The sequence below is a fragment of the Papaver somniferum genome, chromosome 2 (genome assembly GCF_003573695.1).
Source record: "Papaver somniferum cultivar HN1 chromosome 2, ASM357369v1, whole genome shotgun sequence".
In the NCBI taxonomy this organism is placed as follows: domain Eukaryota; kingdom Viridiplantae; phylum Streptophyta; class Magnoliopsida; order Ranunculales; family Papaveraceae; genus Papaver; species Papaver somniferum.
In genome coordinates, this window is record NC_039359.1 from 12455191 (window position 1) to 12471350 (window position 16160).

General features: G+C 36.8%; 2 protein-coding genes across 2 annotated transcripts; both read right to left on the bottom strand.

Moving 5' to 3' along the window:
• Positions 1–7248: 7248 nt before the first annotated feature.
• LOC113346927 (probable glutamyl endopeptidase, chloroplastic) lies at positions 7249–13705 on the bottom strand. The gene is made up of 15 exons (XM_026590482.1): positions 13271–13705; positions 12543–12759; positions 12353–12463; positions 12154–12199; positions 11747–11856; positions 11126–11629; positions 10796–10924; positions 10395–10688; positions 9437–9895; positions 9259–9324; positions 9083–9143; positions 8864–9013; positions 8576–8713; positions 7998–8284; positions 7249–7636 (listed from the first exon to the last, which is right to left on the bottom strand). Coding segments are annotated over exons 1-15 (2874 nt in total). The 5' UTR covers positions 13572–13705; the 3' UTR covers positions 7249–7635.
• An 89-nt stretch (positions 13706–13794) lies between these two features.
• Positions 13795–15935, bottom strand: LOC113346928. The gene is made up of 2 exons (XM_026590483.1): positions 15642–15935; positions 13795–14608 (listed from the first exon to the last, which is right to left on the bottom strand). The coding sequence occupies exons 1-2, from the start codon at positions 15712–15714 to the stop codon at positions 13968–13970; spliced, it is 714 nt and encodes a 237-aa protein (XP_026446268.1). The 5' UTR covers positions 15715–15935; the 3' UTR covers positions 13795–13967.
• Between the last annotated feature and the right edge of the window lie 225 nt (positions 15936–16160).

Genomic DNA, 16160 nt, shown 5'->3' on the forward strand with positions numbered 1-16160 from the left:
GACAAGCTAGTTTCATTATGGTTTGGATGCTGATTTTTATGGTTTAACAAAAAAATCTAATACTAAAATAATATGATTATATTGCAGAATTTAGAGGATATTTGGATATCAAAGGTAGAAATCAATCCCGGAAGTCAGAAACAAACATACCCACTCATTTTAATTCATCGATACTAGCTTGACGATTCAATTTGCAAGAAAACTAGATACAACCAACAAGTTTGGATCCATGATTTTGGAAAGATAATGATGTTGATTTATAAGGTTCTCTCGTGAGGATGACGACGATGATTTTTTATGTTTATGATCTACAAGAAACCAACAATTAATAACCAAGTTTAGTTGTTTTATTTATTTATTTTTTTGATCCAATGATAATGCTGGTGATGCATGTATAAAGTTATCAATTAGAAACCATGCACAACAAATATATTTTGTTTGATCAAATACTAGAATTGATGATGGTGATATATGCATGGGATTGTAAGGAACCTAACTATATGACAAAGGTATTGACGATAACCGTGCATGCACCGCAGCATAAGGTTTACAAGAATTTGATTATCTCCACCCAAGCCGGTTAGATGATGATGGTGATTTACAAGGCTTAAAATAAGCTTAGTTATAACTGCCAAAAGGCGGTAATTCACCACCATTACTGGAAAATTATATTATTATTTTGAGAAAATTTGTATCCTCCAAAGTTTTAAAAGCTCAAATATGATGCTTGTTTGGTTGGAGAGAACATAATCATTTTCTGGGATGGCACTGAGCAGATGCAACCACATGAGCCTCACTAACCTTAATAACTGACTTACAAGAATATGGTTGTCCAAAGTTTATTAAGTTACTAACCGCATAAACCAAAAAAGATGTGATAACCTTGATAAATTTTTGGGAAAAATATCGTTTGGTCCCTTTTTAGGTAGGCCCTTGTCTGTTTAGTCCTTTGGGAAAACGTCTTTACTGTTTGGTCCATAATTATTTAAAAATATTAAATGGACCAAAGTACCCTTCTGTGTTAATTTCAACTTATTTTTTTGTAGCAGTTCAATCTGCCGATGAAAACTGTACACTTCATTATATACTATAAAACAGACTTCATTCCATAAATGAACTCCTGATAAAAACCTATACAAATCAGACTTCATTCCATAAATGAACTCCATCTAAAAACTTAAAAAAACAGACTTCATTGCAGAAATGAACTCCATATAAAACCTACACAAATCAGACTTCATTCCAGAAATGAACTCCATATAAAACCTATACAAATCAGACTTCATTCCAGAAATGAACTCCATATAAAAACCTATACAAACCCGACTTCATTCCAGAAATGAACTCCATATAAAAACCTAAAAATACAGAGTTCATTCCAGAAATGAACTCCATATAAAAACCTAAAAAAAAACAGACTTCATCCTAGAAATGAACTCCATATAAAAACCTAAAAAAAACAGACTTCATTTATGGAATGAACTGCAGCGTCATCATCTTCGTCGTCTTCAACAGCAGAAAAAATAAATTCTTCGTCATTCAACAGCAGCAACATCGAAAATCTTCTTCATCATCTTCTTTTCAATCTTCATCTTTTTTGACAACATCAACAATAACAGATCTTCATCTTTTTCATCATCTTCAAAAGCAGCAGCAGGAAAAAATGACGAAAATACGAAAAATCATCGTCGTCTTCATCATCATCATCTTCATCTTCTTCATCATCATCATCAGCAGAGACAAAAAAATCAAGAAAAATTCATTAAAAAATCGTCTTCGTCATCTCCACCATCTTCAACAGCAAACAACAACAAACACAAAGAAAAAAAAACATACAAATATTCATCGTTTCATCATCATTTCATCTTAACACACCATCGTAAACAGTAGCAGAAGAAAAAAGAAAAAAGAAAAAAGAAGAAGTAAAAAAGTAGATCTAAAAAAAAAGGTGAGAGAAAATAAATCTGAAAATTATTTTCTTCTCTCCTAATAATGAGTATATATATGGTCCCCATTAAAAGGGTATTTCTGCCACTACCATTTGAAAATTACATCATCAATGACGTCACCCTATGACCAAATCATAATTTTTAGGACCAAACAATAATATATTTTACCAAAAAGGACCAAACAGACAGTTGACTCAGTCAACTGGACTAGACTCTCTTTAATATATTATTCCTAGGACCATATGGTATTTCCTACTAAAATTTTCTAGGGTTGAGGGTTATATTTAGCTGGCATGCAGCTACCGATGTTTCTCTATATATACATTTTCCAAATAATAAGCTCAAAGGAATATAGGAATATAGGATCATAAACGTGTTCGTGGATGTATACCCAGGACTTCCTTGTTTCCAACTTTTACATCTATTAAGGTGCGTAATATTCTAACTGGTCCAAGTCTTTCATGATCAATTATTGTTTGAACTACCCGTTCATTCTTCTGTTTTCGGGCAGTAACCGTCAAAGTTATACGCATTGAGTGAAAAATCGAAAGAACCTCAAAATCAGGAGATTGACTTGGATCAACAATGAGATAATCCAATCCACAATCACCATGAGCATCCTGGTAAAGACCCTGGTGGTCATAAAATGTTTGATGACCTTATTTTTCTCTTCTTTGTGCAAACCACAGAAGCTAACTAAGAAGTACAACTTTGTAGTCTTCATTGAGAAACAAAAAAACAACTATGTAGTCATCGTTTAGGCCATTAGAGTTCTTAACATCAGTAGTACTATGAGCTTCAATAAGTCAGCATCCGCAGGACCAAACCAAGAGCTAAAATATTTGATAAAGGTGGTGGTCCTCGGGTTATATGCACTATGAAGCCAACACAGCTATGGATGTGAGCAACAAGGGGGCCAGGAGGCTATGAATGCGATACAGTTGGGGTTCTGGGTGAGCGAAATCATTGTACAGTAGTAAGTAAACTCAAGTTGATCGAAGATAGCCCATCATATTTGCGCAGTAGTTTGGCCAAATATAGAACTACTACGTCTAGTTTGGCTATTGGCCTTGGTGTCCACAACAACTCCCACATGTTTTTCATATTTGCAACGATTGCACATACGGACTAGGAAAAATAGAGCTCTTCATTGGGTATACCAGCACTAAATGGCGTCGTACTGGCAAGAGGTCAAACATGTTGCCCACTCTTCGAGCCAGCATACTTACGCAAGTTGATGATGAGGACCTTTTATCACCAGGAAAAAGGAAAAAAGGAAATCAATTCTTGTCCGTACAGACACGCGGACGAACTCCAGACACTTGGACAAAGACTCATTTGGAGTTTAAGAACAATATCCATATCCCTACATGTACAGTATTATGGCATTCAGACTTTCTGAACTTTATCGCTTTGATTTTTATCCAGACTTCACAATCATATAAACTACTCCATCGTTCCTTTTTAATAGGTTGGTTTTGTTTTTAGAGAAATTTAAGGAAATTAAGAGAACTAATCATTGAAAGTGGTCCTCATGAACTTGTCAATAAAAGAAGTGAGGTGAAATGGTCCCCCATGACACTTGTCAGTAAAAGAAGTGAAGTGAAATGATCCCCATGACACTTGTCAACAAAAGAAGTAAAGTGAAATGGTGTACATGACACTTGTCATCAAAAGAAGTTATGAGAAAAGTGGTCCCAGAAAATTAAAGTAACATTTGACTTTCCTAACGAGGAAACCAGTCCATTTTTTTAAAACGTTTACTTATAGAAACCGGCCTATTAAAAAGGAACCGAGGGAGTAGCTAGTTAGGTATGGTCTGCTTCAGAGCATTCATAATAGACTAACTAAGAATTGCGCTAAAACAGAGTTGATTCCAGTCTGGCACTCTTACCATCCATGTAAGGCTGCTACCAACTCAGGAGTTTCCTTGCATGACTCATAGAGTAGCTACGTACCAACTGGCCAGAAAAGATTGAATATATACATATGACCTTATATATTAAGGAACAGCCATTATATGCATCGCATCCTTAGGGACTAAAATGTCGACATATCATGTCATCAAAAACCGAACTTCCAGACACAAAAATCACTCTAAAAGTGGGGTTGCACTCATTTTGTTTTCATCTCCTACTTCTTTTGCTGCCTTATGAAGTACTACTGTATAAATGAATGGTGCAAAATTAGCAACAGTTCTATTTCTTTATCTTAGTGCTTCAAAAGCTCTCTTTTTTAAGAGCACACTGCTTCAAAAAGTTTAGCAGATGCTTTATAGATTCGGTATTTGGTAATGCTATTGACACTTGCTTTAACCTTTTTGGGGAGATCGGTATGATGTAAATATAACCAACCATGTTACATCTTTTATATGTTGACATTAGTGTGTTGGAGAGAACTAAATAGTTGCTTTTTGGTATGCTAAAACAGGAAGCACTTCACCATTAATTGAACTGGAAGAGTTGCGCTTTACAGATACCGCGTAGATCATTCAACGTAATGAAAGCTTTTTGTAAATAATGCAGATCTGTGAGTTTTTAGCTTCTGCCGCTAAATTCTGAAACCAATTTGGTGAACAGATCAACAAAGGGCCTTCCAAAAGCAACGTTCTCCGGGTTCTTTTCGTGCATTGTTATAAAGGACGTTTTGAAACAGTGGTTTGAACTTTGATGCATAATGCGACTACTCAACATAATGGCATTATCTTACAAAGGCCGTCTTCAAACAGTGGTTTGAACTTTTGACACATAATGCGACTACTCGACGAAGTTAGTGGCACTATGTAATCCTGGAGAAAAAAAGCACAGCCTATTCATATAAATCTATAGACCCCGCCCATGTTCTAGATTTTGATTTAACTTTTTGTTTCTGTTCTTTTGATTTATTGTTTTCAAACAAAAGCAATGGCCCTGCTAGGATTTTTTTGTAAGTTGTAATATCTTGGGTCTATGCCCATTCAAGCTCTCAAAAACCTCTCTGACTTCCCCATGGAATGCTAAGAGAGATGTGTTTGGGTGGGGACATGGTGTAGATCAACCATCAGGGTTGGAATCACAAAAGTAAAATACACTGTAGAAGTTGACAAGTGATTAAATGGAAGGAAGTAGTAAGGAAAACGTATATAGCCAGACACCAGACTAGATGCTGCCATGAGTCAACTCCTGTTGAAGCATTGTCGAAATGGTTGGATTATAATCCCACGACCATTCTTTCGATCTTCTTCGGACTGCTTGATACTCTTGTTGGTACAACCATTCTTTCAATCTTCGGACTGCTTGGTATTCTTGTTGGTAGTCCGTTACTTCTCTTTACGAATTACTCTTGGTTAAACAGTGCTATTTTAAGTTAGATTGATCCTAAATGAAGAAGCAATAGGCACATTTATTGTTCACTTTACCTATCGTGAAGTACCCTTGATCAAAGCAGTGTCATCACAAACCAGATGACAAAATCCCACGATGGATGCTCATTCATATTCAAGGAAACCTATTTTGAGGCATACTGAATTTTTTTGAGGCATACTAAATAATGCCAAAATAGTGTCACTAAATAAAAAACAACATCATCCCTTATCCACCCTTTTTGATAATGGCATAACTACCCTATTATAATTAGTGTTAATGATTATGTATAGATTTGATTAGCTAGGAATTTTAAGGATTGATTAAAAATTAAATTATTGCTGGTGAATTAGTAGATAAATCAAATTTATGTGAGAGAGTTGGGATTTTTGAGAGGAAGAAGAAGAAGAAGTGAAAAAAAACTTGGATTTTCAATTTTGAGATTTTAGTGATTCGAAATGACCAAAATGTGTGATTCAAATCAGAGATAGACTTCTATACGAGTTTTAATTTCTTTTTGTAAGTTGAATCTGTCAAAAAATTGAATTTTTAAAACCCGGATCTACTGACCTGATGAAGAGTTCGGCTGATAACTTTTCAGCCGAACCTACGTATATTTTCAAAACACTGAGATTCGGCTTAAAAGTTAGCAGCCGAACTTCACTCTGTAAAAAAAACTTGTATTACTCTTGTTTTCTATTTTATTTGTTTACTTAGGTGAATCATTTAAAATCAATGGAAGTGGATGCAAAATAGCTATAAAGTGAAGTTCTCCATAGATCCAAGTGTCTAGAGCCAAAAGAAGTGGAAGAAGTGCGACGAAAAGGAGCGAAGAACGTCTAAAGCATAAGAAGGACTAGAAGGCCAAGTTCAACTTATCCAAATTAAGGATTTCTTATCACCATATTGAAGAGAATTCAATTTTTAAAAGAATGCAAAAAGAATGAGGTCATTCTGACATCGAACGAAGAAGTTATGGGCAAAACAAGGTTGATACTTGAAGTTACAGAGATAGGTTCGGTTCAAAAACATGCAGCTCGAGTCAGTCGAACCTGCAACATAAAAATCAAGCTTTCGGAAGATTTTAAGGAGAAACGTTCGGCTATAAGATGATCCAATGACCTAAGCCGAACCCACAAATGAGTTTTGAACAAAGTATCCAGGAGAAGATTATTTCTTCTTATTTTTTTTTATTTTAGTTCGGCTGATTCGAACAAAATCTAGCAAAGTCGCATTAGCCGAAGATAGTGTTTCTTTAAATCATACATTAGGTTCGGCTCAAAATTGATACTCCAAGATCAGCCGAACTGATCTTATGAAAACCCTAATTTCATCTTTGAAATCATATTCTATGGATCAAACAAAATAAAATCAATCAAAAACAAGATGGGTTTGTTACACATGCATTCTAAAATACATCTAAGAGCAATTGAGATTTAGATTTCACACTCCAACATCGCTGATTTTCATTCGTGTTTGCTTTGCTTGATCAATTTCGTGATTGAATTGGAGTCCAAGATGTTTAAGTTTAAAGTTTATTTTGATTTTAGGTTTTTGAGGATGAGTGCACTCTAGTAATTTAAATTGTTTAAGGATATATATAGGTAATTGCACTACATTTGGACACCCCTTATAAACCCAACCTAGATGGTATAATGAATGAGTATGCCTCAAAAAAAACTGAGTACGCCTCAAAACAGGTTTCTATTCAAGAGTTCTAATGGAACATTGGACTTGGGCTTGCTCTTCAAGAATACAGGTATTGGTATTATTCTGGTTCTTATTCTGCACCATATGTTCAAAGTTCAAAGAATAACTTTCCTTCTGCAGCAATTATATATCACATTATAAACCCAACCTAGATGGTATAATGAATGAGTATGCCTCAAAAAAACTGAGTATGACTCAAAACAGGTTTCCATTCAAGAGTTCTAATGGAACATTGGACTTGGGCTTGCTCTTCAGAATACATGGTATTGGTATTATTCTGGTTCTTATTCTGCACCATATGTTCAAAGTTCAAAGAATAACTTTCCTTCTGCAGCAATTATATATCACATTATAAATCCCCCACAAGCTAGAGAGGGGTTGGCGAGACGACATGATACAATTCTAAGTCTAAAATACAACAAGGAATCCGATGCATTGCACGAAAGAACAATGATACCGCATTGCACCTTAATTAATGCAAAAATTTTAATCAGGGATCTTGGATTCCAAATTACCCACTGTGTTTTATTTTTTTCAAATCATACATTGGGTCGGTCTGCAGTCACTTCTTGAACAAGCAGCTCCAGCTTTTATCCATGCCAAACAGTGTAGGGTCACGGGGTTCACTACTTCGATCTACAAAAATAAATCCAAACATAAATTAGAAGAATGTCATCCTACCAAATCAGATGAGAAAATATAAGTTAGATATCCTACTCTTCAGGATCTTGCAGTTTTCATGATTCCTCTATATCTCAATCTTACCAAATACGAGTAGTATTTTGCATTCTCTCATGTAATAATGAACTAAGATGAATTTTCTTACCTTTTTCTGAAATCACAAGAAAACATTTTTCTCAATCAATCTTGGTGGTTTTAAGCAATTACAATAGTTGACCAGGGTCAACCAATTTGCTTTACGGTCATTTTCATGCCTATTTGAATGATATAATAAAACTAAGTTATGAGAAGAGGATTAACGACCAGGAGAAATTACCACAATAAAGACCTTCTCTGTGAATGAAAATCCTCCTCTGGAGTACCTCCTCCACTGGCAGAAACAACTTTACTTTCGCCTTCTTTAACGGTTTCTTTGGTATCATCTTTGCCCCTATCCGCGACCACATCAGAGTTATTTACACAATATTTGTGTAGCCAGCGATCCGTTTCCCAGAGAACATGCATGATACTCTCTCGTGCAGCGTAACCATGGCTCTCAAAGGGTAAAACCACCAAGCGACTGAGAGCCCCATGGCCTTTGAGTGCATTGAAGAACCGATCAGACTGCATCAAACATATGGAAAAAATGTAACTGATACGAACTTCAACAATATGCCAAAGAGAAAGGGTATTACATTAAGAAGAGGACATGGACATTCAGATCAACCCTGGAAGCACTTACTACTAGCGTCTAGCCGTTTAAGATGCTAAGGCCAAATCCCTATGCTTAAGCTTGGTTAGGTTGTTTGTGGGGCAGGTCCAGCCTTGTTACTAAAATCTCTCCCTAGCTCACCAAATAAAAACACCAAAACCCTACCTTCTCTGTGATTGCCGGAAAAGTTTTAAGTTACTGACCTGCATCGTTAGTGTTCCTGAGTTGTTATCTTCTTCCCCATGGATAAGTAATATTGGTTTCTTGATTTTATTAGCTGACATGAAAGGGCTCATCTCAACATATGTACCAGTGGCTTCCCAGAGTGTTCTGTCTTCATTCTGCGTCAACAACAGTCAAATTTAACAACTCATACTTTAAGACTTGAGCGACAATGATTTATAGACGAGTAAGCCAAATAACAATAAGCTCCCAATAGTTGAAAATCATGATTCGTTTATTTAGAAAATCCTTAAATTATAGATGGGTACCTGAAAACCAAATGGGGTAAGTGTTCTGTTGTAAGCTCCAGAACGAGCAACTCCACAACAGAAGAGATGAGGGGCATGTGCTAAAAGATTAGCAGTCATAAATGCTCCATAAGAGTGACCCCCTATAGCAATTTTATTTGGATGCGCAACCTGAATAATTGCAGGGTATAGTTAAAATGTATTCACGACATTCATAAGGATAAATCTGAAGAAGCTTACCCCTCGGCGTATAACTTCTTCAACTGCAGCCTCAGCACTTGCAACCAGCTGCTCTATGTAACTGTTTGGAGGATGATAATCCAATGATGATTAAAAAGAAGAAATGAAAAGAAGAGAAAAGAGAGGCGGGGAGAAAATATAAGAGAATGAAAGAAAAAAGGGGGTTAGAGAACTACGTGTCATTTGCCTGCGCATCACCTTCACCGATGATTGGTATTGTTGGACCAGATAAAATAGCAAACCTGAAGGCATTGGAAGGATTTTATTAAATATCTCGCAAATAAATCTATTAATGGACACTTATGAGACACAAAGTATCATGAAAAGGAAAAAGAAAAATAAACTCATTATTACCTTCTAGCTAGCCAAAGAAGGGCCGACGTTGAACCTATGCCTGCAAACTCATTAGGAGAACCACGGACTTGTCCAGCAGCATCTTTGCTCTTGAACTCTCCAGGGTAAGACCAGAACAAACATGGAAGTGGGCCATCTTTTGTGGGATCATAACCTGGAGGTAGATAAAGTGTAGCAGTAAGTTGGACTCCATCTTTTCTCTGATACCTGATCATCTCTTTCTGTAAAGAGGCCAACTGAGGGTATGGGTGAGGAAAGTTTGTAATCTGGCAAACTTTCTTTTCTGGCCAACTCTGTAAATAGTATTGGGTGTTTTCTGTTTTTGATTCTTTGGAAGTCAATACTTTCAGTTGATCGAGGAACAAATCTCCTTCAACCTGATCTGACATTAAAGCAACAACTGACTCGTAATACTTTTCTTTGTTGCTCTCCCAAATTCGCTCTTTAGTACCAGTATTTCTGAAATAAAAGAAATATGGGTTGAAATTATTAAACAAGCACGATTTGCTCAATGATGGGAAAAAACCTGTGTTGCAATGATACGGATACGGTATTGGATACAAGATACCAATACGCTACTATGATACAGTAGTTTAACATAAACATATTATATATAAGATAGAAACTTAAAAAAACACATACATGTATGATTAACCTCACTGGAGAGAGAAGGTCTGGATAAGAAGGAAGAAAGTCTAGAGCAAGATCAGAGGACGGACTTGGAACTAATATTTTGTCACTGTAGTTAAACTTCTCATAGAATCTAGTAAAATATCTAAATTTTCTAATATTAAGGTATTGAGATCTAATATTTAGTCAAAGTTTTCTAACTGCGTTGTATCTTGAAGTATTGGAGTATTAGTACGCGTATCCGCGTAAATACGTATCGATACAGCTGATTTTTTTTAGGCGTATCGTTGTAACACAGAAAAAAACACAAGACTGGAAAAACACTTACATGTCAAATAAATCGAGGAAGGGAATGTTTCCTTCTGGTGTTGCACCACTTCCATTGAGTAAAAGGAAAGTCTCTCCATCCTTCTTTATTTTCGCAATAACATATGTCCCAACAGGAGTTCTGCGCAGCATTGGAGAGCCGGGATCAGAGTAAACATCTTCTGATGACCTATCAAATAGTATGCGCGGGCTCACATCTTTAGATCCTGGAGATATAACCCACGTTCTCGTTCGGCGTGTTTTATACCAAGATTCATAAACTAGAGCTAGGGAATCGTCACACCAAGAGATGCCTCTGTTGAAATGCCAAACCAGATAGGGACAAATTAAAATTCAGATAAAATAAGGAAAGCTGTGGTAGGAAAAACGTAGATCAGAGCCGACAATAAAGACAACAAGTACCCATAGCGAAGATCAAGCTTGTGTAAAATCTCTGGCTGTCCACCCTCTAGTGTATCAGCAGCCTGCGTATACACTATATCCCTTGGAGAAACTTCCACTTTTGCATCACCTCCATCTTGTGTCTCCACCCTGGAAAATTTCAGCTGATCAAAACAAAGATGCCTCATGTATACAAACCATCAACAACACACAGGAACCACAGTGAGGTTGTGAAAAAAATCCTAAAGCAGATGGAAATCTAAGAAAATGCTTAATTTCAAATATACAGAATGCGGCGGAAACTAACTAATGTTTACGGAGCTTGAGATGGAGGATATTATCAGTTCATACCAATATAGTTGTGAAGGCTTATCTGCTCTCCAATTGATCGAACGCATCCCTTTCCGAACACTATTGAATGCAATGGGTATATCCTCTGCAAGCGGCAAATCACAAAGCTCTCTAACAAACTTCCCATCAGTTGTCCATAAATCAACTTTCTTAGGAAATCTTCCGCAAGGAACGATAAAGGAGTAAGGTCGGTGAATTGAGTTAATCAAAATGTACTTCTCGTCTGGTGAGGGGTCCAGCGATGTATATACAGCTGGTGGACCAAAGGGCTTCACTGTCCCATCTAATGAAACCAATAACAACTGTGATGTGGCATAGTAGTCAAATAAATCCTCATCATACTCGTCCTTCAGCAGATCCTGGAATGTTCTTACTTGAACAATATTTTTTTGTTCATTCGTCTGAATTTTTGGGCCAGATGGAACAATTGGTTTCTTTGGTGGGTCTCCACGAGATAAAGGAATGGTGCAGACTAATAAAGTAGAGTCGTTGACCCAAACGTAACTGCAAAGCAGAAACAAGAAGGCATCAGAAAACAGAAGGATCTAGCAAAGGTGTACCTCATGATATGGCCTAAAGAGAAAATGAAGAAAAATGGAAAGCACACAACCTAGTACTTACTTGTCAAAAACTGCATTAAGATATATATCTGGGGATTGAAATAAAGGTCTAGCTCTTCCTGTTTCTACATCTGCAACCCAAACGCTAAGCTTATTGTTATCGCTCTGATCCTGATTTCAGAAAAATGTTACATATTAGTGTATATAGCTTCTGAGAAGCTGAGTATGCACAGGTACGTATGGAATATTAACAACAACTATTCACAGTCACATATAAGCCCACCAAAGACTACTTGATACATCTTTCAGTAGTCGAAGAACAACTTTAGGTGCCCACGGGCAGATTATAACTATTATACCAAAACATCCTTTGGACAAGTGTCTAAGACGTGTTCTAATAATGAAAAACCTATTGCTATAATCACGTGGATAGTCAATTCTCAGTTTTAAGGCACCACAATCGATCACCTCGTCGAATCGAATACTGAAGGACAAATGGCGACCATCATATGACCTGGTTCAAACAAAGTGATAAACATAATGAGCATGATTTAAGATATGTGTATTGAGTACTGGAGCCTGTGTAGATTTAGAGACAAAAGAAAGCAAGTGCAGGTTTTAGATAGAGAATCAAATTGATGAAGATGTTTGAGGCTCCAGGTATTACCAGCTAACAAAATTAATCTTAGCACCATCAGGGAAGCCGTGTATTTCCTTTTCTGGCCCTAAAGTACCATCGTGCATTAATTGATGAATTCCAATACCAGTGTAGAATGACCTGAATGCACAATTTTCATCAATACTCCATACATGTGTATATATATATAGAGAGAGAGATTTAAGTTTCTTGAACTCACATACGACTCCGAGTATTGCATTTTGCATCAATGCGAAGACCACCTAGCTTTTCCTCTGGTCTTGCTAATTCTGTCAACGGAGGCAAGGCTCTACGCTTAAGGAATAATATTTTATCCCTTTGAGGTGAGAATGACAATGCAGGAAGGGGAGGTGCATCGACGATATCTCTGATTTCCGATGGAGGAAGACGATACCCACCATCCAATGCAGAACTATCTGCATTATCCAACGACAACAAGAAAATCTCATTGAAGGGAACTTTTACTCAAAATGTATAATTTCATATCAATACAAAAACTTATCTAAACAAATGGCAATTCAAACAATAAGCATAGGGGAAGCCAATCAAAATGTATGGGATTAATAGAACTTCAAATTAAACGGAGCAAGTGAGAAATAAAATGAAAGACTCAGTGCCAACACGACGTATTATGAGCTTCGGTTCAAGTCAAGATCTACCATAACAAATTAAAATCCTGAACTGTCCAGAATCACATATTTGAGCAAGACAATTATATCTAGATACAAAGATATCATTTAATTCCAATCAATTTAAGTAACTAGATTGACTTCCACTTTGCAGAACTAGATAGCGCATCAATTCAACTTTTGCAGTTAATCACAGACACTAACTAATAAGTGGCTCAAAATTTCTCAACATCCAAAAAGAACTAAGAACAATAAAAAAAAAAAAAAAAAAAAGATTGAATTTGAAGAGAAGGGTTACCTTCGTAATCAACTGGGGAATAAGAAGCAGTACCATTCGAGCCACTTCCAAGACCACCATCTTCAGAATTCACAGGATTATGAAAAGTAGACATAGTCATATGAGTGTCGAGAGATTTCCTTGGGTTTTTCAATCTAGTTCTGAGAAACCCAGGCGGTGAAGAGTGGTGGTGGTGGTGGTGGTGAGGATTTAGAGAAAGAAAAGATGAACAAAGTGATGGAAGAAGTCTTGACGAAGAAGAAGATTGAGAGATAGGCGAGATGAGAGAGAAACGATTGCAAAGTTTGTGAAGGCGCATCATAAGATAATGGGAGTATAAAATACGCACTCCCCTGATTGATCAATGAGTATGCCCGAGTATCTACAAATATTAAAGTGCTATCAACTTTGCTGCTTGGAGGGTGTACAAAGATTCTAATCCTACGCACCTCTGAGATTACAGTGATGCCCTTATTGAGTGCAAGGAAGAAGAAGCTGACAGAGACATTAGATGTGGGGTAAGTGGACAGGGATATGGTAAAGTCTTTACAGAAGTATTACAGTGATGCCCTTGTTGAGTTACTACCAGACATTTTATAGAAAGAATTCATCAAATTCAATTGTAAGTTGAGAGTTTGTAAAACTATGTTTAATTACAGGAGGAAAACCAGAAAGAATCTTGATTAAAATCTCAGTATTAACTTGCAAAAGTCTTGCTTCAAAGATCATCATAAGTTGGGGTTTCTTCGGTGTAAGAATCACTACATGCAGATTCAGTGTTCTCGTACACATTGATGGTGCTATCTTCTGATGGCACAAACTGAACCAAATAATGAATTCCATTGAGGATGTCATATACCATCAATCCTATCCTTCCCCCAGTCCAACTGCCCAAATGACTTCCTGCGAGATAGCCCAACTTCCCTAGCCGCTGTTCACCAAGGAACCCTCCTGCGTAAGCCCCAACCAATGTCCCACTGCCCCTCAAGAAACCTTCTGTTACGGTTCCTCCGTAATAAATTGCTTCAAAGAAATCCCAGCCTGAAGAAATGATGGGACCTATAATGCGTTTCGCCTTTTGAGATGCCAACTTAGCTGCTTTTTTCCCTTCTTTTTCTGCTAGCTTCGCTGCAGCCGTGGCATCAAGTCCCTGTGATAATGCATCTGCTAATGCAGTTTCTATTGCCTTAAACCTTGCTCCCTCAACATGTTTAGACCTGATGCTGTAGAAATAGAGCTTTACTCCCTCCTTAACTCCACAAGCTACACTACCACTTCCCATGTCAAAGCAATTTAAGATTGTAAACTTCCCACTTTGGGATGAAGACTCTTCTCCAACCAGCAGCCGAAACTTTTCAGCTGTCACAAGTAGAAAAGTATAAGCAAAAAATCCCATTTTGCAACTACTAAGGCGTGTATAGAAATTCCAAATAAGAATTACATGTATTATTTACCCCAAATAAGTTTTATTATATAACTATACGAGACTATATGCACGATACCAACAACAAAAAAAGTACACCAAAACCAGGAGACAAAAAAAGAAAAAGAAACTGGCATTCATGAAATGCTAAAATCTAATAGTGCATAAACTTGCCAGCTCTAAAGCAACAGTAACGAGACAATAATTGCACCAAACTTATAGATGTAAGATTATATAGATTGTGTGAAAAATGAGAATGAAAGGGATTGAGTCTCAGACAAACAAGCAAGTTCTGGATATAGCACATAGGTCTGTAAACTAAGACTAAAGAGCAGAGTGAGAGAAACTGCAGGCTGCACGAACAAACTATTCTCATTTGTTAATTTAATGGACACTTTCACATCAACGATCTAGAACAACCATATGTCAGGCCAAAACAAAAAGATTGTTGCAAGAACAAATTATTCACTACGATAGGTGCTACCAATTTCACTTATTTTGTTGCGCAAACTGGTCTAAGCAATATTGCTATGAAAAACACCAAAAAGGCAGTCACCGTGCATGTGCAATCAAAACCGAAATTTCCAATAATTATTTCAATCATTTAGAGATAAAATTGAGTCCAATAAATTGGTATCATCTAGTACTCTACTTTTCAGTGTGAGGTAAGGCAACCCTAGTAACACTAATATATCACGAATCAGTCATGAAAACTCATACAAAGAATAAATCCAATTAGGGAAATTTGAATAGAAGATTGAATTGGACCACCAAAATCAATAACAACTCAAAATTATACTAAACCAAGGATAGTCTTTCAGAAATCAATCTAAATGTCTCTCTTCGTACCTAAATGAAACTAAATATATTTTTGTTTACGTTTTTGGATCTAATAAAGGTGCTCATGATCAGACAGAAACTAAAAGAGTTATTTTGAAGAGGGGAATCTGATATTCTATTGTTGTTTACCTGTAATACTGAGAGCAATCAAACCAACAACGAATACGAGAATTTGAACCCTTCTTTTTTGCAAATCCATCATTTCTTCTTCTTCTTCAGAAAGACTTTTGAGAAGCCAAATCTAGTGACGAGTGAGTTTATGAATAAAGAAAAGTATGAAAGAATCTGATTCAATACTTGCAACGACTAAGGAATCAAAGAGCGCGATTAGGTGTAGGGTATCTCGTTGGAAACTTCAAAGGTCAGACTTCTTGAGAGTGTTTTGAATTTTGATGATTTGTTTCTCTACTCTTGGAAGTTCTATGGTTCGGACCGGAGCGGAGGTTCCCAACACCTACGACTTAAACGCGCCACGTGAGGAGCTATTTCTGGTAGATCTTCAGAAAACAAAGCTCCGTGGGCAAATTTGCCCATTTCCATCCCACGGTGGGATTGGCACATAGGCAGAAGCTCGGCTCAGTGAAATTGGGCAAAGTTCCATATTCGAGAGTCCAGGTGGATAGGCAAACCCAGTTTTTACAGCGGGAA